The 22093-nt window shown below is 37.4% G+C and overlaps 1 protein-coding gene across 5 annotated transcripts in view; it reads left to right on the top strand.

Annotated features, from left to right (window-relative positions):
• Positions 1-22093, top strand: part of COL14A1 (collagen type XIV alpha 1 chain) — a 116008-nt gene that overhangs the window by 64479 nt on the left and 29436 nt on the right. For all 5 annotated transcript variants that reach the window (XM_063419056.1, XM_063418818.1, XM_063418971.1 and 2 more), the window contains exons 23-36: positions 87-203; positions 2013-2159; positions 4362-4436; positions 5754-5893; positions 7082-7205; positions 8767-8910; positions 10881-11045; positions 12571-12609; positions 12803-12941; positions 15190-15332; positions 16141-16250; positions 17466-17624; positions 21583-21660; positions 21918-22004. In XM_063419056.1, coding sequence (XP_063275126.1) covers positions 87-203; positions 2013-2159; positions 4362-4436; positions 5754-5893; positions 7082-7205; positions 8767-8910; positions 10881-11045; positions 12571-12609; positions 12803-12941; positions 15190-15332; positions 16141-16250; positions 17466-17624; positions 21583-21660; positions 21918-22004 — 1667 coding nt within the window. The remainder of the gene's footprint in view (positions 1-86; positions 204-2012; positions 2160-4361; positions 4437-5753; positions 5894-7081; positions 7206-8766; positions 8911-10880; positions 11046-12570; positions 12610-12802; positions 12942-15189; positions 15333-16140; positions 16251-17465; positions 17625-21582; positions 21661-21917; positions 22005-22093) is intronic.

Genomic DNA, 22093 nt, shown 5'->3' with positions numbered 1-22093 from the left:
CTGGTTTCACTGTAATTATTTTGTCATTTTTTTTCTTATATGTCTTATTAGAGGTATAAAACTCATTTTTTATATTTAATTTTCAGTGGATCTGGGTGTGACGAATTTGGATTCCTACCAAGTCCGCATGACAAGTCTGTGTGCTCAGTGGCAGCTCCACAGACACGCTACTGCTTACAGGGTAGTCTTAGAGTCACTAGAGGGTAAGTTACTAAATGATTTGATGTGCAGCTACAGCTCAGTCCAGAGCACTGAATTGCACAGCAATTGTATGCAGTTAGACCTGTAGACTGGCTCCTGGAATACTGGAAATGATGGACAGAAGAGAGGTGTGTACAGCTGACAGTTTCACAATCCCTGTCCTTTTATGTCAAACACATTGATAACTTGTGCTGTTTATATAAGGGACTTTCATCTGTCAGTAGAAGAAAGGTGATTACCTGAGTTTTTCACTGCTGTGAGGAACAGAATATGGATAAAGATGAACAGAATACATCAAAGTTTGTAAATATATCACCAGCAGTAACTCTGTAGGATTAGGATAGACAGGAGAAGTGGGCAGAAGGGTAGAGAAGCACTGAATGAATCCAGACCATGCCCCCGTGTCCAGTTTTGTTTGTTCAGGTTCTGTTGATGCTTCGTTGTAGCTTACAGTAGTAATGTTACTCATATGGATAAACATGACACCATTTTATGCAGTCATACAAGGTGTCTAGATGCTTTTAGTACTGTGCATGTAGAGGGTAAATTCCAGCCTCCTCAGCCTCACTGATTCTCAGGTGTAGCCAGAAGACATTATGGGGAGGTCACTATTTGTGCAGACCAACTTTCTTATCCCAAGCAGACATCAGTGCTCTTCTGACTTGGCAGCAAATCAAAACCTTGGATAACTTGAGAGAAGTGCAGTTAGTAACACTTAATGGGCCGTGTTAAAGGTATCATGAACAATAACACAGATCTCGTGGCAAAAAATGTACTGACCTTTCTGTAGAATGGCAGGTGGATGGTGATAAGGTTTATTTGAAGCCCTGAAATACAGACAAGCTATTCAGACAGCAGAGATCTTTGGCTCACACAAGACAGCACAGACATCCCTGTCATCTGGGAGCTAGCCAACATTCTACTTTCTTCATAGAAAACTGCCAGATTTTTAGCTGAGCTGAAAGCACCTAAATGTGAGCAGAACAATCTAGAGTGTAAACAAAAGTTTCTTATTAATATCTGTCTTGTGTGGGATTTGATTGTCAAGTTGAGTATGTGTCCGGTTCAGGCAGTGATCAAATATTTTTATACTAATGTAACACCTGATAAGCACTGAGTGACTGCTTGTCACTTTTTTTAATATACTCTGTGAAATGTGAGATCAGTTGCTTGTATTTCACTTCTTCCTGCTGCAGATTTCAATATGTGATAAAGTTTTCTTGTTATTAAAACTTGCCTTATGCTATTTCCAGTACCCAGCCTTTTTCTATTGTCAAAGTATTTTCCAATTCAGAATTTAGCAGAAACAGTTTTGGAACCCTGCAAATGCTATTCCTTAACCATCTTGCAAAGTGTTTACTAGTGAGAGCTGGAATATGATGTCTAGTTCAGTCTCTTTTGCTGTGACCAAACATTACAGATGCTGAGCACCAGAGGCATAGACAAAGGATGCCATAGAATTACATAATGCAACAATTCCTCAAGACTCTGATAATTTAGGACTAGATCCAAAGCCCATTCATGACAGTGTTAGTGATTTTTATTGCCTTCAGTGCATGGGGCAAGATTAATCTTTTTTCCTGAAGATGTTTGACACATTCCTCAGCTCCTACTTAGTATGAAGAATGAAATGTTAGAGACCTCTGCACAGAGGTCATTTTCCAAAAGTAAGGCAGCATGTAGTTTATTAACTTATATCAACTCTTACCCTTCATATGCTGTCACGGGCCCTTTTTATTTATGATCTAAATTACATTATTCAATAAAACAGTATTCAAAAAGGGTTTTTATGGTTTCTTTTCTAATTCCAGATGGAAAAAAGCAAGAAGTAAATCTTGGTGGAGGGACACCTAGACATTGTTTCTTTGAGCTGATGCCTGGAACCAAATATAAAATCAGTGTTCACACACAGCTTCAGGAGCTGGAGGGCCCTGCTGTGAGCATCATGGAGACAACGTGTGAGTAAAACACAGGAGACAGAGTTCAGCCAGCAGCAATAATGCTCGATTGCTTCTCATGTTCTGCCCACACATGTGCTATTCCTACACAGTTTCCTTTAGCTGAGCTATTAATTTTCAAAAGCACATTGTGACTCCTCCACAGAGGTGCAGGATTCTTACACCACTGCTGGATTAATTATTAAGTCACATTCAATAACTCTGTTGGACTTCTTAATGAAAATGACACTGGGAGGATGGTTTAGTTTTTTTAATAAAACGTCGCACTATGGGATACTCTGAATATCTGTGACTTTGGGGAAAATATTTAGAAAAACAAAGCAAACAGAGAAAGTTTTGTTCCTGCAGTTGTTGTTATTTAGTAAAATTAACTAGTGTTTGAATAATTTACCATTAAATGGGACCTCAAAACCCCATTTATTTAAGTATTTTGAAACAAACCAACCAAGCAACCAGACTGTTTAATTATTAGTATTAGTAATACTAATGACAGGCAAAACAAACCACTTACAGCTGTTTATGGAGGCAAAATTCTGATGTCATGAATTCAAAACACAGCAAAATAAAACACGGGATTACTAGAGTGAATATTTTATCTTTCTTTGAGCCCATTTCCAGTTTCAGCATTACCTATCTTCTCACAGTATATTGCTATATACCACAATGTTCCCTTTCTCTCAGGGTAGAAAGTGTTTATAGTTTTCCTCTTTTCCTCCCACATTTATGGTTTCACATAGGAAAAACTTGCACAGGTGCATAACTCTAATTCTTCCTTGTCCAGGGCTCATTCTCTGAGCAGTGAGCAAAACCCCCCAAGCTTCTCCTGTTTTTTGGGAAGTAGGGTTTAGTGTACTCTGCAGTTCAGGGAGCTAGGAGACATGAGGAAGAGCACACCTTGGCCTGTATGTCCATTTGAGAATGATGGTTTGTGATGAAGACAAATTATTGTCTCACCTCACAGGGAAACACTTTTCAGGGTGACCTATAGCTCTTTGGTGCTGAGAGCAGCCTCTCAGGTCACCTTACAGCAGCTGTGACCCTCTCTAAATGGCTCTGGTCCTGGGTTGCTGTGGCCGTGGAGGTCCTGGGTATCACTTCCCTGTAGGTGCTTCAGAATCCTAGCCCCTTCTGTTGCTGAAACCATTGGGAAAACCCCAATCAGCTGCAGTGGGATGAATCCTGTTTGCACTGACTTTCCCAAATGTAGGTTCCTTTTCTCAGGTTGCCATATCTAACTCCCTCCACTGCCTATAAATGTAATTTAGGTGTTACAGCAAATAACAAGTTTAGTCTTACTTGAAGGACTGATATTCTGTTTCCTGTGGCCTCTTATACTAAATGGATTGGATAAAAATGGGAAAAAAACCCCCTTGAACAAAAGCAGAAGCTTTTCCTCACATAGAGTTGTGGAAGTCAATGCGTGTGCATTTTATCTCTGAGTTCAGCTGGGCTATATTAAAAGGCACTAAATAAGGCTCTTGCTTTCAGGAAAGCTGTCAGTCAGAGGTTGGCTATTCACCTAGGTCTCTGCAAGATTGAAATTTCAAAGTCAATTTTCAGGAGAAGTGTGAGAGACATTTTCAGAAACTATAAAGCAACTTTAGTAGAAATTGCTGCAGGCAACAGAGCCACAGTCCTGTTAGAGCTGTGGTCAGAGCTTCATTTCTGTCTGGAAGCATAACAAGGTCTTTGCTAAATTCAGAAAAGTCTTCATCAAGGCACACTGTGATCAGCTCTGAGTGCAGGCACTGGCTTGCTTTTGCATTTTGGATTGTAGGACTATGATCTTCTTCCTTCCAGTGTGAATAAAGACCTACTTTCTGTTACTGTTACTGAGGATTTTTGGTGAGAAAGGAAAAGGACATGGACATTTTTCAAAATGAATTATGGATTCTAGGTCAAGAATCATGCTGGCATATGGTCTACTACACTGGGAAATCTCAAAAAAGGGCAGTTCCAGTAGTAGTTCAGTTGTATTATTGTGTCATTCACACTGAATATAAAGCCATTAATTGTTTTGTACTAGTAATATTCTCTTTCAGGTGACATTTCTTGTATGCATACACCTACATTTATCTCCAATTGCAAACTAGTTGATTAGAAATAATCAAAATTTTAAATGTGGAGATGAGTAGAAAATGCTGTTTATTAAAGATACTGGGCTTTTAAGCATGTTTGAATATTCCTTCTTTTATTCTCCAGTACCATTTCCTACTCAACCACCAACAACACCTTCAACACCACCTCCGCCACCTACGATCCCACCTGCAAAAGAGGGTAAGTGCTATATGTGAGAGTTTCTAGTCATTTTAAAGTGTTGATGCAATTTTTTTCTGCTTCTGATGGTGTTTTAGACCTGTGGGGAGCAGATCTCACAAGGGATTTGCTGTTGAAACACTTTTAAGGCAGCTGGCCTAAATTTAATGAGCCAAAAATCTGACATCATTATTGTACTGTTAAAATTAGCTGAAAGGGTGGTTAATATATGTGACACTTCCTTTTTTCCAAAACTCCTAAACCATACATATTTTGCAACTGAAGCAGACATCCTAGGATAATTAAACTTCAAAAGCTGCATTATTTTAAAATATATCTACTTTTAGTAATGTGAAAAGTATGGGCCATGTTCAGACTCTCCTCTTTAAATGCAGACTTTATTTTATTATTATTGAATGTGTAGTGTTTTGTACAGAGGCTTATAATATTTCTGTGAGATGAGTATTATTGGTGGAGACTGAGGATCAAATACATCAGCTTGAAGTTGGTGGATCAAATTGACATGTAGAAATTGAGAATTTAACCCACAAGCACAGGGAAAAAAGATCTTGTATGTGTGTGTGTTTAGAACTGCATAGGAGCAGATAATGAGGGGTTTTTGTTATCTAAGGAGTAATCAACAGAAAATGAAAAATACAGGTTTGTATTTTCTTGTCCTATTCTCTGGAGTTAGATGGAATATGAAGATGAAATATGTCGAAAACCTTTGGTTTGAGACAGTTTGCTTCTGACCCCAAGCAATAGACGTGGATTATCTGGAGTGCAGAACGTTCACAGTTCCCATGGAGGAGTGAGCAACTTATGTGAGCAAATGTGCAACTCTTGCAGCCCATTTTGCCTAAGAACCTGCTGGAACAAGATGAGATGGGTGAAACCTGCATTGCTCCTCCACAGTGCAGTTAAAGTGCATTAGACACTGCAGACCTTAGGGTAACTTTTTGAATGGAATAGTTTCCCCGTGGGAACCTCCACTGCTGAAATTCTGTCATCTTGCTTACTGTGTCATGCCGGGAGTCTGGCATTGTGTAAGTTCATGTGAGACTTTACTTAAAAACCTAAATAAAAATAGAAATGATTATCCAGACTTTAAAGAACCACTGAAGTGCGTTCTGTGATAGGATCTGTGGGTGCAGACAGTTCTTCCTTGCAGAGCTCAACTGGTTCTACACCTGCACTGAAGTCTGTTGGCTGAAACATAAATAGCTAACATTAAACAAGGGCTTTTCATGATGGTTGCATTTTCTTAAGTGATTTATGAGATTTCATGAGGAGTTGAGCCATTGCTCTAATTCCAGAATCCTTGCTTTTCTTCCTCAGTGTGCAAAGCAGCCAAAGCTGACCTGGCATTCCTGGTGGATGGGTCATGGAGTATCGGAGATGACAATTTCAATAAGATAATTAACTTTCTCTATAGCACTGTTGGAGCTTTGGATAAGATTGGTCCTGATGGAACACAGGTAATCAACATGTGCAGAGATGGAGGGGGCATGGACTTGACAGGGTATTTTAGAACAGACAACAGCTAAATGGATCAAGAAGTAACTGACACAATTTCACAGTTCTGTGAAAATATGAACTGCTCTAGGTCAGTATCTTTTTTCAATACCTTTTAATGCACACCATATGTTAAAATTCACAATATAAATGTTGGTAGCATGAAGGCTAAGTTTCAGTCCCCTCTAATTCTAATGACATTTAAGTTTGTTAAGGCTTTTGGTACTCAATGTAGTGTTTCATTTATAAATAAGCTAAAAATGGCATTGACAAGGGAAATTAAAGGTTCTGTTATTTTAAATCACACACTCTACAGGATCTACAGTGCTTGAAATAAAATGGAACAATGATTGTTCCATTTGTGTATTTGTTTAGAGAGGTGCTCCAGAACATATTATTGGCAAATATGTCACTATTTTAAGTGTTACCTGTATAATATGCAGTTTGGGATCTCACTGGAAGTTAATTTTAACTTGTCCAAACCCTGAGGAATACTTAGTTTTTACTGTTTCTTTCTATACAGCTATTTTTCCAAAATAGAGTTAATAGTTCTTCAGAAACTTTGTCACAAATTTAAACACAACAGCTCCTTTTAAAACAGGGGCACCACTTATGGAATAAGAAGATCTATATGTGCTTTATGAGTTCTAGGGGTTTAGTGTACAGTATTGTAATACAGTCTTAACTCATGTAGTGTCACATTTGACAGAGGCAATATTTCAAAATATATTCCTGAATCTTTCTATTACTTGCTTCAGTCTTGCTCCCTAGCTTCAGTTACTTATGTGCAGTTATTAATTCATGGAGACTGAATTGTCCCAGCAGTTCTGAGTATGAATAACTGTACACTTGTGAGCAGCTGTAACCAGGATTTTGCTTTTGGGCTCGATTATGCTTTGGCTTCTGCCAAAGTGGGTATTACTGTTTGCTGCAAAATGAAACCACAAAGTGTTAGATGGTTGCCAAGTTTGCAGAGAATAAAACTGAACTTTATTTAGTGAAAGCTTTCTTAAAGAGAAAAAAAGTCTGGCTTCAATTTAAGGATGAAGCAAAGTTACAAGATAAATCCTTGTTTTAAGTAGTCAAATTCACTTACTTTTTGCTTACATGGTGGGTGGTGCTTTTGTAATGAACATCTTCTCCGTGCACAGGTGGCAATAATTCAGTTTAGTGATGATCCCAGGACAGAATTTAAATTGAATGCATACAAAACAAAAGAGACTCTTCTTGAAGCTATTCAGCAAATAGCCTACAAAGGAGGAAATACAAAAACAGGTGAGAAAGGTCGTGATTGTAATGCAGATTTTTTCCCTGCTTCTCTAAGCAGTCTTTCTTTCCCATTTGCTAAGTGGTTTAATTAATCACTGCAAAACCAGTGATAACATGCTATCTCCATGCTGGAGATGAGGGTCTGAAATGAGAAAGTCTTTTAATCTGTAGTTTACACACTTCAGCCCCTATTGCTGCATATTCACCCCAAGTGCAGTCTATCCAGTGATAACAAGGATCAGGGAGGCAGGGATAAGGGCAGGAGGGCAAAGGCAAATTTATTTGGGACTAGTGGGAGGTGGAATGGGAAGTAATATGAAATCAGCTAGGCAAGTGAGTAGAAAAGTGAGAAAGGGGAGAGGATGGTTGGGAGCTTGCAGAGCATGAAGAAAACTGGAGAGAGTGGAGGGTCTGTTGGGTTGTAAGCTAAGACAGATAAGCCTCTGTGGGATGTTTAAGATTGGGATGGGGAAAGATGTCTTGTAAGGTTGCATTTTAATTAATCCTTTAAGATATATCTTTCTGATATAAAGAAATTATAGGTGAGGATTGAAAGGGTTAAAATCTGCTTTAGTTAGAAACCATGTTTTATTATTTTCAGACTGCACAGAAATTTCTTGCAGCTGTTGCATTGCATCCATTTTCAGCATTATCAAAATAATTTTGCATTTACTACAATGACATTCTCAGTTGTTAATGTAGACCTACAACCCAGAAAATGAAAGTTTTGTTATCTCTAACCCAGCCAGCAGCTAACTACCACACAGTGCTCACTCACTGCCCACCCCTAGCCCTGGCGGGATGGAGAGGAGAATGAGAAAAGCCTAAAGCCTGTGGGCTGAGACAACAGTTTCATGATTGAAATAAAGTAAAATGCAACGATAATAAAAGTAATTAAAAGGAGTATAACAAATAGAGGGAGGAAACCTCCATGAAAAACTGATGATGCTCAGTTGTATCACCAGTACAGTACAATTGCTCACCACCTGCTGACTGATCCCCAGCCCATTCTGGAGCAGGGATTGGCCCCTCCTGGCCAACTCCCCCAGTTTGTAAACTGGGCAGGATGTTCTGTGGTACTGAGCATCCCTTTGGCCAGCTTGGGTCAGCTGTCCTGTGTACACTCTCCTCCAGTCTTCTTGTGCAGCTGCTCAGGGGCAGAGAGTGAGACATTGAAAAGTCTTTGACTCAGGGTAAGCACAGCTTAGCAACAACCAAAACATCATTATCAACATTAGCCTCATATGGAGTCCAAAACTCAGCACTCTACCAGCAATAAAGAAGAAAATTAGGTCTATCCCAGCTGAAACCAGGACACCCACACAAATCATGTTCTCAGTCTTCACCTTCTGGATTGAAAAATGGATGGCTGAAGCCACTGGAACTCGAAATGTTACAGTCAAAATCAAACTTTTATAAATCTTGATTTTAATAACTACAGAATGAAATTATTGACAGACTACTCAGGACACAACAGATTTCTCTTTTTATATATGTCTAACATGTGATATGAGAAGCCAATAGAAATTGGATTTATATTACAGTCCCTGTCAATTTTTTGTTACAGGCAGAGCCATTAAACATGCTCGAGAAATCTTATTCACAGGAGAGGCAGGCATGAGAAGGGGCATTCCAAAGGTTTTGGTTGTCATTACTGATGGGCGATCACAGGATGATGTGAACAAAGTCTCCAGAGAAATGCAACTAGATGGTAAATTATGTGCTTTTAAAAACAATTCACATGTTCTTTTTTTCTCATTGATTGCATCTTCATAAGTGTGGGCATGAGGTAAGGGTAGCTTTTGCTCCAGATTTCCTGTTTTAAAGAAAATAGCAATTGCTGAGAAACACAGAATATCACTAGGATATGATTAGATTCTGGATATTTTTGGTGATTAATGGAATTATTTTTCATTTTGGCAGCAGTGCTAAAATCATGTAGTAGTCAATGGAATTGTTCCCAGAATTAAGAAGTTGGGAAATAGGATCCTGAGAATCTGGATTGTCATCTATAGACTGTAGATTTGTGGTGATGAGCAAATTGAATTATTTTGTTTTCTACACAAGAGATCCATTGAAAATTCTTACACTGTTTCTGACCTGCTCCATGTTACACTAATTACCTCTAGGAATTTTTTTAAAGTTTCAGTTTCAGTTTCAGTTTTTAAGCAGACACACCATGTTGTGAGTCCGACTGTAAGAACTGGATTAATTCTTGTAGAAGTTTATATCAAAACCCAAATGGCACAATGGCAAAAACCACATTGTTTTGCCACCTAGAACAAAACTAAAGGATGGAAGAAAAAAACCTATCTTCCTTTTAATGTGAGGTGACCTAAGGAGGAATTACATTAGTGCCTTTTATTTGCTTTTAGCTTTGACAGCTGTGAAGTTCCCAGTGTAGTTCACTGATTTCTGCAACCAAATTGCCCAGCTTGGCTGCCTCCTTGTTTTTTTGCTAGATGCTGAATGTAGAGGCTTCATCAATAAAGTGTATGACAAAATAGTGGGCTTGCATAACCTGTTTTAAGTAGTAGTCAGGAAAACCATGTATTTGTGGATAAATTGGAGTTTGTGTCTAAGCTGAACAAAAAACGCTCATCTCAGGTAAGTCTTGCAGTTGCATTTTTAGCTCCTGGGCTGGGAGTGACCTCCAGAGAAGATGTCACTTTGTGAGGGTTCAATTGCTGGGATTGGCACACGCCCTCCCCTCTCCCACTCCTCTGGAGTGAGCTGCACAGTGAGGCTGAAGTTAGGCTGGAGCAGGGACTGATGGGCATCTGGGATGGAGGCTGGCACCAAGAGGTGCTGATCTTGGATGAGACATGAAGATGTTGTCATAATATATTAAATCAAAGTTTTGTTATGCTAAAGGCTCTGCAGAAGGTGATGTATGCCCCTGGTCCTCATTCAAACTTAAACATAATATTGCTTGACTGGAATAAATTTGTGACTGAGCCATGCTAGAACAGTATAACCATTAACTATATTCAGCCTGATATAGAGAGGTTTTTTCTTTCATCTCTTATGGAAAGGAAAATGTTGAAAGACTTATGGCTCTTTTATTGCTCCTGAAACATTTAGGGTACAGTTTCCATTTTATTTAAATCCTCTAAGTCAGGCTCAAATTTTGAAAAATATTTGTGCTAAATATATAGAACAGATTCAGCTAGTGCAGTTAAATTGCTGATGAAATGAGAATGCATTTATTTCAGTGCTCAATCTTGAGGCAGCAGTGCCTTGAAATCACATATACACTAACACATGGCACAGAAAAAAATCTGTAAAGGACCTGCAGGAAATTAATCTTTCTACTTTGTATTTATTCTGTACTTGATACATGGATATTTTTGCGTAATACAACATAGTATTAAATGAGAAAAGCATTTAAACATATGCTAAAACTATAGACTACTGAGTAGTTACATATCTTCAAGAAGATGCTTAAGGTTTAACTTAAATTAGCTAATTAGGCATAAATAGCCAAAAAATATTTCACAGAGAATGTTTTACTTTTATTTTAGATTACATAAGTGAATTTTCTTGTGCTATAGGATAATAGTGAAATGTTCATGTTTGTGTTTAATCAGGAAAGGAGTCAGTGCAAATACAGTTATGTTCATATTGTATTTCCACTCTCAACATGCATGACTCAGAGGAGTGTTCTTTTTTGTTTTACAGGTTTTACCTTTTTTGCTATTGGAGTGGCTGATGCTGACTATTCAGAGTTAGTTAATATTGGCAGCAAGCCCAGTGAAAGACATGTCTTCTTTGTGGATGACTTTGATGCCTTTACCAAGATTGAAGATGAGCTGATCACTTTTGTTTGTGAAACTGCATCAGCAAGTTAGCCATTTTGATTTATTTTTGTTTCTAAAATGACTGCTAAATACTGGGAAGATTGTAACTATTAATTTTCTATAAAGACATATTCTTGATCTTTCTAATATAATTTACTGCTGACATTATAATTCTAATGGTATTTCTGCAGAAGATTAAGGAAATTAAGGTGTTGTGACTTCAAAATAATTAATGGTTGTTTCTATAAAGCCAGAATACAGCCACTGGTTGCCAAAAACTCATTTCAGATGTTGTTGACATTTCAGAATCATAAAAGTTAATTATATTTTATTTTCTAGGCTATTTTAACCTTCTGTAAGAGTACTGCTAGCTACATTCATTCTTACTCAAGTCACATGGTTAATTTTTTAATAGCAAGCCATTCATTAATGTTTTTGTTATGAAAGTAGATGAGCTGTAGCCTAAGCAAAAACATATAACACACTCAAATTCTGAAATCTGTGAGAAAGGCACACTTCCGTCTCTTTACGAAAATTAAGGGATAGACATTCCAGAACAACACTTAATGATTATTGGTCAGTAATTCACATGCTTTTAGGTGTGTGCCCACAATATATTTCCTTGTGTATAAGCCAGGAAGCAGGCACTGTGTAGCTGAAGTGAATAATTTGTGGTTGTAAGGAGTCCTTGTGCACAGGACTGTGAGTTATCATGAAACTGTGAATTGTCAGAGCTGGTAAGCAAAAATAATTTTGCTTGTGAGCCATCAGTTCTGAGGTTTTGACTACGGACTCTACTTTCAGTGGTAGAGAGGATGTTAAATATTGGCAGTACTCAACAGTATCATTTATTGGTCACTTGTGCTTGTTTTCTGAAAGTGATCTTTAAATGTGAGTGTCCTGGGGTGCCATATTGCTTCATATGCTGCTTTAGGCTTGTTCATTTCCCAGGGCACCTTTCCTGAAATGTATTTATGATATTTCTTCCCTGCCAAAAGAAATACATAAACAAGACATACATCTGTTTAAAATGTGAGCACACATCTGAAGGACTGTCCTGCTTTTCTCTTGCTCATGATAATTATTGAGGAATTTGAAAAGGTACAGAGAATGTCAGCTGCAGTACTTGAAGCTGAGATGGGTTAGGCTGGAGAAGCTCACAGAGAATTAGGGAATGCTTGGTTAAACCCTAATATAAGACACACTTTATTTTATGCAACAGGCAATGAGTTTGTTGCTTTTTTTTCAACAAATTGGAAATTGCTGAAGAGGTTGTGAAGGCAGGTTTACAGGGAGGATTAGACAAATTAATGGATAAGAAATCCATAAAAATATATTATGTGGAGCACACAGAGAGCACCCTTTAATATCTTTGCTACAACCCTTGGGGATCCTGAGAAACATCAGCAGGATGGAGTAGAAAGTGGCCAGGTTTGCCTGTCCTTCCTACCCAACATCTGCTGCTGCTGCTCTTGAGACTGGAGTGCTGAGTTTAAGGCTGAGTGCATGATTGTTCTGACTCAGTGGGACATCTCCTGTACTCTTAAATATATCTTTTTCTTCTTTTCCAGCCTGCCCACTGGTAGTTAAAGATGGCAATAATTTCGCAGGTACAGTATTTTTGTGTTCATATTTGTTTCTGATTTATGGAATATTGTATTATTTTCACAGTATTAGGCAATACATTTCTCTTCCTGCTAACAGAAAATGAAACTCTTAGATACAACTGGTGTTTTCTTTTTTAGTATCCTCTAATGCAGTATTCATTTAAATTAATAAAATATACCTTTTGATATCTTCCAGGATTTAAAATGATGGAAATGTTTGGTTTGGTTGAAAAGGAGTTTTCAGCTGTGGAAGGGGTTTCCATGGAACCTGGTACATTTAATGTTTTCCCATGTTACAGACTGCACAAGGATGCTCTGGTATCCCAGCCTACCAAGTATGTGTTCACATATAAATACTAAAAAAACACATGAAGATAATTTTCTAGTGCAGGCAATTACTTGTTTCAGGGACTAGTATTTTTAACTCAGAAGAGCAGAGGTGCTAGTACATATCTATGTTATACTGATAAATAGGAAGAATGTATTGTGTTCTGACCCTTCATCAGTTTAATCCAAAAATAACAATCGTTGGTAAAAGTAGGTAAGCCCACTGGCTATTTCAGGTTTCCCACAGGCCAGTCTCAGGCTTGTGTCTGTGTAACACCTGGCAGTTTCATGCAGACCTGTGTCTGGGCAGATTCCAGTCTGCAGCATTCTGTGAAAGGTGCCTCTGGAATGCAGGTTGAAGTCTCACAAGTTCAGCATGTCCTTGAAGCAAGGGTCAGAATGAGAACCTGCTTCATCTGTCCTCAGTCACTTTTACTGCAGTCTATGTCCAGTCATTGGTTACAAAGGAAGATTAATCCCCTTTTGTTGAAGTGAGGCTGTGTGGACCCCATTTAGCACCTTCCTGGGAGGCAGGACATCTTTCAGTCACAAGGATGGTATCTTGGGAGGGTTATGGAGGAGGCCATGAGGAATCCCCTGACTGAACTTTTACAGTTGTTCCTCAGAGAGGAAGTGATGGAAACCCTGTTTCTTGTATGAACAGTGTCTATGCTGTGTTGGGCTCCTCTCAGTCCAGACCCCCACTTCATAGTAAGTGGCACCAGAGAGAAGCAGTGGCTCTGATGGATTACACATGGAAAGGTGTAATGAAAAATATTCTTTAGCTAAGAAAAATAAGAAAGGAAAAACAGTGGGAAACTGAAGATTTATATTAGATATCATCAGAGTGTGTGATTATCCTGTTGTATCCCAGTTGGAGCTGTACTTCTTGGTGCTGTTTCACATTCTCCTTGTTTTGTTTCTTCCTGGGCCTAGATGGACTGAGATTTCAAGGGATTAACATTTCTCACTTCTTTTTCCCTTTCTGCTTCTTTCTAACTTGATCTACTGCCTTTATATGCTATACTCTAGCTGCCACCCCAGCCCAGTCTTACTGCTTCATTAGGCTTTCACTCCTTTTCGTGGTTCAGAGAACACCTTTCTCTTAATGATCCACAGGTACGTCTCAAAAATCCCACTTGGCTTTGTCACTTCATCTGTGCACTGAATGCCATTAATTTTGTTCTCCTTTTTGAGCTCTGTATCCCCAAACCTTGTGTTTAACCCACCATACTTATTGAATTGGCTTTCATTCTTGTACACTGGACACACTGTAAAGGCTTTTTTCTTTTACTTTTTGAGTTCCCTCTCTTTCTGTATAGGAAATTGGCAGTGTAACATCACATTTGATCATCTACTGACACTGTGCAGAATATATTGATGATATATCATGTTAACTCTCTTTTCAGCATGATTCATATCTACACATCTTCTGTGAGCCAGAAACACTTAAGAAGGAATGGGTCATATTTGGGGAAAATAAACTGTTTGAATAGCTCTTGAGACTTTTTTCAGATCCCCCTATACTATGGTTTTAAGGAATCAGATTAATTAACATTTAACATATAGTCAGTTGTCTCAGACACTTGTCCAAATGTTTCACTTTGGGATTTGACAACAAAAGGTTAAATTAAATTTGAAGTAAGAAATAATGAATTCTTGGAAATGACAAAAAGCAAAGCACTTCTTTTATATCATAAACTTCCTCTCTCTTCTGCATAAATTCTAGGAAACCAGATTGTATTCCAGTATGTGATCTGTTCTGAATTGACTTACTTTTGTATTGGCTTTGAAATGTATAAACTCCATTCTCTATATTTTTAATGCTTCCTATAACAGTCTGTCACTCCTATTTTTAATCCATTTATAATCATTTAATGATATGTCTATTGAGAGTGGTCTTCCAAGAAATTTCTATTTCCATCATAATGTCAAAGGTCTTGAAAGTGGCTATTATTTGTTAAAAGCTTTAAATACAATTTCAGCTTCCAACTGACCTTTGATTTGTTCTTCAAATAAAAAGTTAAATTTTATGGTCAGTTTTGTAAATTACAAGAGAAACAATAACTTCTTTCTTCATAAGCATTCTTTTAGAGTTATCAAGTTGAGTAGATTTTATACACACTTATATCACTTCTCAGTCTTGATTTGTAAGGAAATATACAGAGTAATAGAAAGCACGTCAAGCAAAATTCTGATGAGTAAATCACCAGATTTAATATTGTTTCAGTTTCAAAGACATTGTTTCTCTTACAGGTATTTGCATCCTGAAGGTCTCCCTTCAGATTACACCATCACGTTTCTCTTTCGGATACTCCCGGACACACCTCAGGAGCCATTTGCTCTGTGGGAGATTTTAAATGAAGCATATGAACCACTGGTTGGAGTTATTTTAGATAGTATGTGCTTTGTGTTTTATCAGTGATCTTGACTGTACAAATGATTAATTCTGTGTCTAGTTTTATTATTGCCAATGTTTCAATCTTCTACCAGAACAACCACTTGAATCTCTATGGGGGTAATCTCTAATGCATGGTTTTTAGATTCAATTTAACTGAATTTAATTTGGAGTTAGAGTGAAATTTTGAGTCAACTGATTTAAACTGGATTCCCAGGATCTATACTAGATGCAATTTGATGTGAGGTACTCATCTGCTTTTAAAATTTTCAGTGCTTTGAATCTGATTCTGATTGAGCCTGTCTTGATGGAAGCCTGTGGTCCTAAACCAGGCTTAGAACCACAGACAGGAACCCTTGATGGCTCTTCATTTCTGCTTGGTTTTACTTTCACAATTGTGAAACAGGGATTATAATTTACAAGGTTTTACTGTTGAGAAGATGAAGGTACTGTGATACCCATTCTTCATAGCTGCCAGTTTGTCACCTTGGAAAAGGGGGGAATTAGGCATTTAGATGGTTTGAGGAAGAATTTTTCTTGTCCAGCTCCCACAGAGAGCTAATGGGAGAATACAACCAGGTAGACATGAGTGAGGTAGACTCAGAACTGCTGGTCCATCCTTCCTGTCAAACCAGGAAAGAGCATTTCTCTGATATAAGTTGTTACATCCAGGTCAGTATGTTGTTTATTAGTGTGTTTTACTAACATTTGAACTGTCATCTTTGGTCTGCTTTGTTAAATGCAAACTGACTCTTTCAAGTATTGTATCATGACTTTAACACAGAGCCCTTAATTTTGATCTCATACAGATGGTGGAAAAACTCTGACTTTCTTTAACTATGACTACAAAGGAGATTTTCAAACTGTAACTTTTGAAGGTCCTGAAATAAGGAAGATATTTTATGGGAGTTTTCATAAGGTTAGTAGCTACAATAGGGGAAAAAACCACTGTGAATAAAAGCTTGTGGGTTTTTCATGTTTCAAAATCATGTTTCATGAGGTCAATTACTGCCAAAAAAAGTGTATTTTGCATCACCTACCTTACTGTCATAAGTCTCTTTGCAGTATTAGATTAAAGTTAAACAAATCATAGTTTTTATCACAAAGCTGATAAGTTCAAATTTCACCTCGTTCTTTTTGCCTGTGTTTTAGAGTTCATTTAAAAATACGTATCTTGAAAAGCAATTTAGAAATAAATCAGCTTTTCCTTTTAAGATTTGGATTGACAGTGTCACTCAAAATGAAATGTCCAGAAAAAAAATCGTTTTTTCATCAGTTGTAATTTTTAAATATAGTTTAAGAGCTATGCCATGTTGAATTTTCTTTTGTTATTTGAGAACTTTTAACATTCTTTCTGAAATCAAGCGAAGCAGTGCTGGGATTGTAACACCTATTTGTTGTAGAGAGTAATTTTGTTGTTGACTTTTCCTGATATTTGGATCTTTCCTAAACAAAAATAAACAAACAAAAACCTTGAGAGTTTGCTCATGACAGGACAGTTGTAGCTAGTCCTCCCTACTGGGAGTGTCTCTGCTGCATCAAGAGAGGGACAACAAAGTGTGATCAAGGCAGAAGGAAAGAATTTAATTGTTGTGCTCTGCTTTCTATATTGCATTTGATGTGATTTTCTTTTTTCAGTGTAAAAACTTCACCATGACAGCTTTTGCTGTCAATGTGTAATTTACAAACTAAATTTTACTGCTTAGTTTTGGCTTTTGCAAGTGGCTGGCTATAATGGCTGTAATGGTGAAATCCAGTGCTCTGTACAAGGAATGACCACATAAATCAAGGGTTCTGTGGGATCTGAGTGGTATATGACCATTGTGTAGATCTTCTGTGGGGACAAATTATTTAATTGTTGAATAAATTATGTAAGTTACCAGTTTCTTTGCAGATGTTCCAGAAGTAGAAAAATAAACTAAATTCATTAAACAGATTATAATCATAGAATAATTCAGGTTGGAACAGACCTCTAGAGGTCATCTAGGTTATTTGCTTTGGAGTGTTCTTTGCATTTCATTAGGAATTATGGAATTAGGAGCTCATTTCAAAAAATGCCCTGCTTTTCCCTAGGAAAGAACACATATATTCAATGTGCTCCTTTGTATGTTAAAGCATCTTCTCTTTTGCTTAGTTGCACGTTATTATCAGCAAGACCACAGCCAAGATAATTATTGACTGCAAAGAAGTGGGTGAGAAGACCATTAATGCAGCAGGGAATATTAGTTCTGATGGCATAGAAGTGCTGGGGAGGATGGTGAGGTCCAGGGGACCAAGAGACAATTCTGCACCGGTGAGTGGAACAGTAACCATTCTTTCTAGCATTTAAAATATCCTAAAAAACAACTTTTTGGGAATTTGCAGTTAGTTTTAACTTGAAGCCAAGGGGAATTCATATTTTAAAAGGTAAAGTCCCAGCATTTCAGAAATTCTGCAAAACCTGCAGTAGTTGTCAACTTGAGCAAATCAATTTTTTATCATTTTAATAAATGTAATTATAAGATCATCATTGTTGAAATTTTATTCTCAAAAACATATGTAAACACAGTTGATACATTCAGATATGACTTGTGTACCAAATTTAATTACATAGAGTAATACAATATATAACTCCTTTGCCTAGAATTACTTAAACTTTGGGTTTTTAAGTTCTTTGTAATTATTCCCCATGTCTGTTATTTCCTCTGATTCTTTGTCAGCCCCTTAATGCACCGGCTGTTCACCAAAAAATTGAACTGGTTTGGCACAGACAGTGTGCTAAGAAGCTCCCATCTTAGTATACCTAGCTCTTTTATATTATAAGACCTTTTAGTGTGAAAGGTCTCCCCTCTCCCCCAGTTTAAGTGCTCATTCATTCCTCTGAAATTATTCTCTAGAAGTAATTGATAATTCCTTTTGCATGTGAACCAATGAGAGTTTTCCAATTTTGTTTTGTTTAGGGGGTTTTGACTTAGTAGTAGTAGTGTTTGCTAATTTTCCTTGAACTTTCTTGACCCTAGATTGAGGTTAGCAGCAAATGTGAACCATGAACCAAGGCTTGATTTGAATAGGAACAAGGTTTCAAATCTGTATTCTTTTGTTAATATATGAAAATACTCTTGTTTAGTAAAAAATAAGCCCTCAGAATATGTCTCTGTACAAAAAAAAAAAAAAAAAGAGCTTTTAGGACTTAAACAGATGGATAATAATTATATGAAGCCTGTAAAGACAATTACACAGAGAAACCTTTGTAGTCACATTCCAATAGAAACAGAAAAAGACAGACTTGGGAAATCTTGGAATTAGAGAAGGCTTTGTAAAGAAGTGGAAAGAAATGTGTCTTTTGTTAGAACGTAGGAATCTATACAAAAAATTGAGACTACCCACTCACTGAAAAATTTGATTTTGTTCAAATGAACTGTAAAGCTGACATAAGATTAGAAATGTGTAGATGAAGATGGAAAATTTTTAGTAGTGTTAAGCTGTCTTTGAGTATTACCGTATATACCAAAGTAGAAACAAATCAAAAAAGCACCCAAATACCATCCTCCAAAGTCTCCATTCTGCAAAATTTATTTATATTGAGTAGTTCTTCTTTGAATAGTCACACTTAAGATGTGATGAGCTGGTTTCCTACTCCAAAATTTGGAGAACATCAAAGGAATCTAGTAGGAGGCAGGATAGAGGTTTTCAGAACAGCTCCTAGATTAGGAGATACTTACTACATAAAATGAAAGTAAGCAATCAGTTACTTCGAACAAAATTATGATGTTTTGTTCTAACTGCATTCACATAGAACATGTTTAACATTCTCAGAATGTTTTTAGTGTATTTTTGTAATAAATCAATACAGAGCAGTCATTAGAGTTTTGCCAATTTCAATTTTGAGAAAATATAATTGTACCAGAATTTTCCCTCCCATCAATGTATACAATGTGTAATGGTAAAATGAACAGCCAGAGATAGACAGATAGATAGATAGATAGATAGATAGATAGATAGATAGATAGATAGATAGATAGATAGACAGACAGATAGATAGATAGATAGATTAAAAAGTGGATTAGGCTCAAGGTGCCTAACACATTTAACATTCCTGAATGAATCATCTCAGGATTAGACTGTAGCCAGAGCAATGAAACCTGACTGGGACCTGCAGTTTTCTATTCCTTCTGTGGGATTTAATGAAAAGTCCAACTTTAAAACAGTATCTACAATTCACAGAACTTCTCTTTATTGATGTTTCCTCTTCTTTGAACTTTGCTTGCCTGTATATGTACTGTTAGTAGTATTATCTAATGTGATCTGTTCTTGAGAAACATTTGCAGAGCTGTAGCCTGGTTAGATGAGGACCTTTCTACCTTACTGATTCTGCTTGCAGGGCTGGATGTTTAAAAAGCAAAATCACTGTGAATGCAGAGACTTGTGAATAAATGTTTAACAGTAGCAAAGAAAGCTTTGTTTTGCGTTTTAGCTTGAGTCAGAGCAACCCACATAATGTTTTTAAAAAAGAATACTGAGTCATCCAACACTTGGTTGGTGAATACAGCATTTCAGAAAACGTCTGTTTCCTCTTTAATTTACACCAACATACTTTATTGCTATGGGTGTCCAGATTGCCTAGTCCAGACAAAATGAATGCATGTATAATGCCTATGTATAAATTTTGCTAGTGCTGTCATCCTACCATTGTTCAGGATAACAGAATAGCTTGGGATGGACTGGGTTATGCAAAAAAATGGCAATAAAACTTAACTGCTGAACCTAAGGTGCTCTCTACAGAACCAGCTCTGGAGTTGCTGCTCCCCTTTTCTGGGATGTCTGATTTGCTTAAGGGCAGTATCATGGAAATGCTCAGATCATGTGTCCCAGAGCAGTGTGTGCCTGCACCTTCATCTGCTGCTGCACCCAAACTAGTGAGGCCTCCTGGGGTTAGGAGCCTAGGGATGTGTAGCAAAGAGGGAAATATCTGAGTGGCTCCACGTGGAGCCAGCTTCCATTTGACACAGACATGGACACAGCTGGAGCCAAACTGAGAGTCCAAGTGCTGCCTTCGTGCTGCACTTCAGCTGTCTGAGCTGTTCAGATGATGCCAGCTCATTGTGTCTGCATCTGTAGTACAGCAAATCTACAAACCAGCTAATCTGCTGGCAGGCAAGGAGAATGTCTATTTATATGAAAATATGCCTTTATTTAAAATATAATATTTGACTTTTATAAGACAAAAATGAGTCAAAACCAAAGGTGAACATGTGTAGTTCATTTTAACAGCTTTAGGAGCAATGCAGTTATAAGAAAATGTTAAAATTCATTCCTCTGTTCTGATCTTAAAATAATGCCACTGAAAATAATGGGAACAAACCCAGCATTCTATCTCTAGCAGTTCCTCGAATTTTTTAACATGTGGGGTTAATTTAATGGGATGTTCTGTTCCATACCATTCTCTATTCAGTATGCACATAAAGAAGGCATGGAAAAAGAATAGAAATAGTAACAGGAGAAACCTTCATCTCTCTGGACCCCTTTGTTCAGTCAGGGCTGTAAAGGAGATAATTTGTTTTACCATTGAGTCTTATTTAGTATATTGTTTCTGAGTATCTAGCAGCAACTATTTTTAGCAAATGAGTGTGTTCTTGCAGATTAAATTCTTGTCCAAACCATGTTCCCAGACCTGTGATGAGACTTTTCTGCCCAATGTTGTCACGTGGTGAACAAGCTTTTCCCTATTCTTAAGCTATCATTGCCTGAGGATAATATGCATAAGAGAGGGCATATTCTAAAGTAAAATTAAACTGGGAAAAATGAGAAATATTATTTGTGGCTCAGCTCCAGTATAAGTAATAGTCTACAGAAGACCTTGTCCCAGATAAAATCTGAACAGCAGACCAGAGGGTTAAGAGGAATTATTTAGAGAAGCTAAACTCTCCTTTGCCTGACTCTTAATGTCTTTTTTTGCTATAAAAATATATTGGAAGAAACTATTGAGCAAAATAAGGAATTAAAATTAAACAGATGCATGCAGCATTTAGTCTTCAACAGCTTTGCTCAATTCATGTAATGTCTGATAGTTCATATGCGTTGGTTAGACACACATTTGGTAAAAGCAGTGGATTTACTATTTAAGGGTGGTATTTGTGGCTTGCTGGTCAGAGTCAAAGGCCTTTGTCTAATCTGAGTGCTTGAATCCAGTTGGCTTTGCTTGCTGATGGCTCCATTTTGCACTGATCTTACATCTAATAGTCATACTGTACATCACCCTTGTTTTGAAACAGCTGCAGTTACAGATGTTTGACATTATTTGTGCTACCTCATGGGCCAATCGAGACAAATGCTGTGAACTTCCTGGCTTGGTAAGAAACCTCTTTCAATAACTGTAGAATTTACCTTTTCTTTTCTACTTTGTTGAGACAAATGTTTTATTGGAAATAGATGCTTTAAAGTTTTTTAAAAAGCCCATCTCTGCTTGGATTACTTGTCCTACTGAAAGTCAATAAGATGTGTTTTTCTAAGTCAAGTAGGTGCTTTTGAGCACTGTGTCTTAGATTGATAAAATACCTAAGTTTGACGTTTTGGACATCATTCTCCTCCTATCTTAACCTTTTCACAGAGAGATGAAGAAAATTGCCCTGCCCTTCCTCATGCTTGTTCCTGTTCAGAAGCCAATAAGGGTCCCCTTGGACCTCCCGGACCACCGGTAAGGTTTTATTCAGCTTTGTAGTGAACTGTACTAAATAGTCCACTGGCCGCCATTATTTCAAAACATGCAAAAAATACTGCCATTTT

This window comes from Prinia subflava, chromosome 1, assembly GCF_021018805.1.
Source record: "Prinia subflava isolate CZ2003 ecotype Zambia chromosome 1, Cam_Psub_1.2, whole genome shotgun sequence".
In the NCBI taxonomy this organism is placed as follows: Eukaryota; Metazoa; Chordata; class Aves; order Passeriformes; family Cisticolidae; genus Prinia; species Prinia subflava.
Note: the sequence above shows the minus strand (reverse complement) of the source record. Positions and strands in the feature narration are given on the sequence as shown.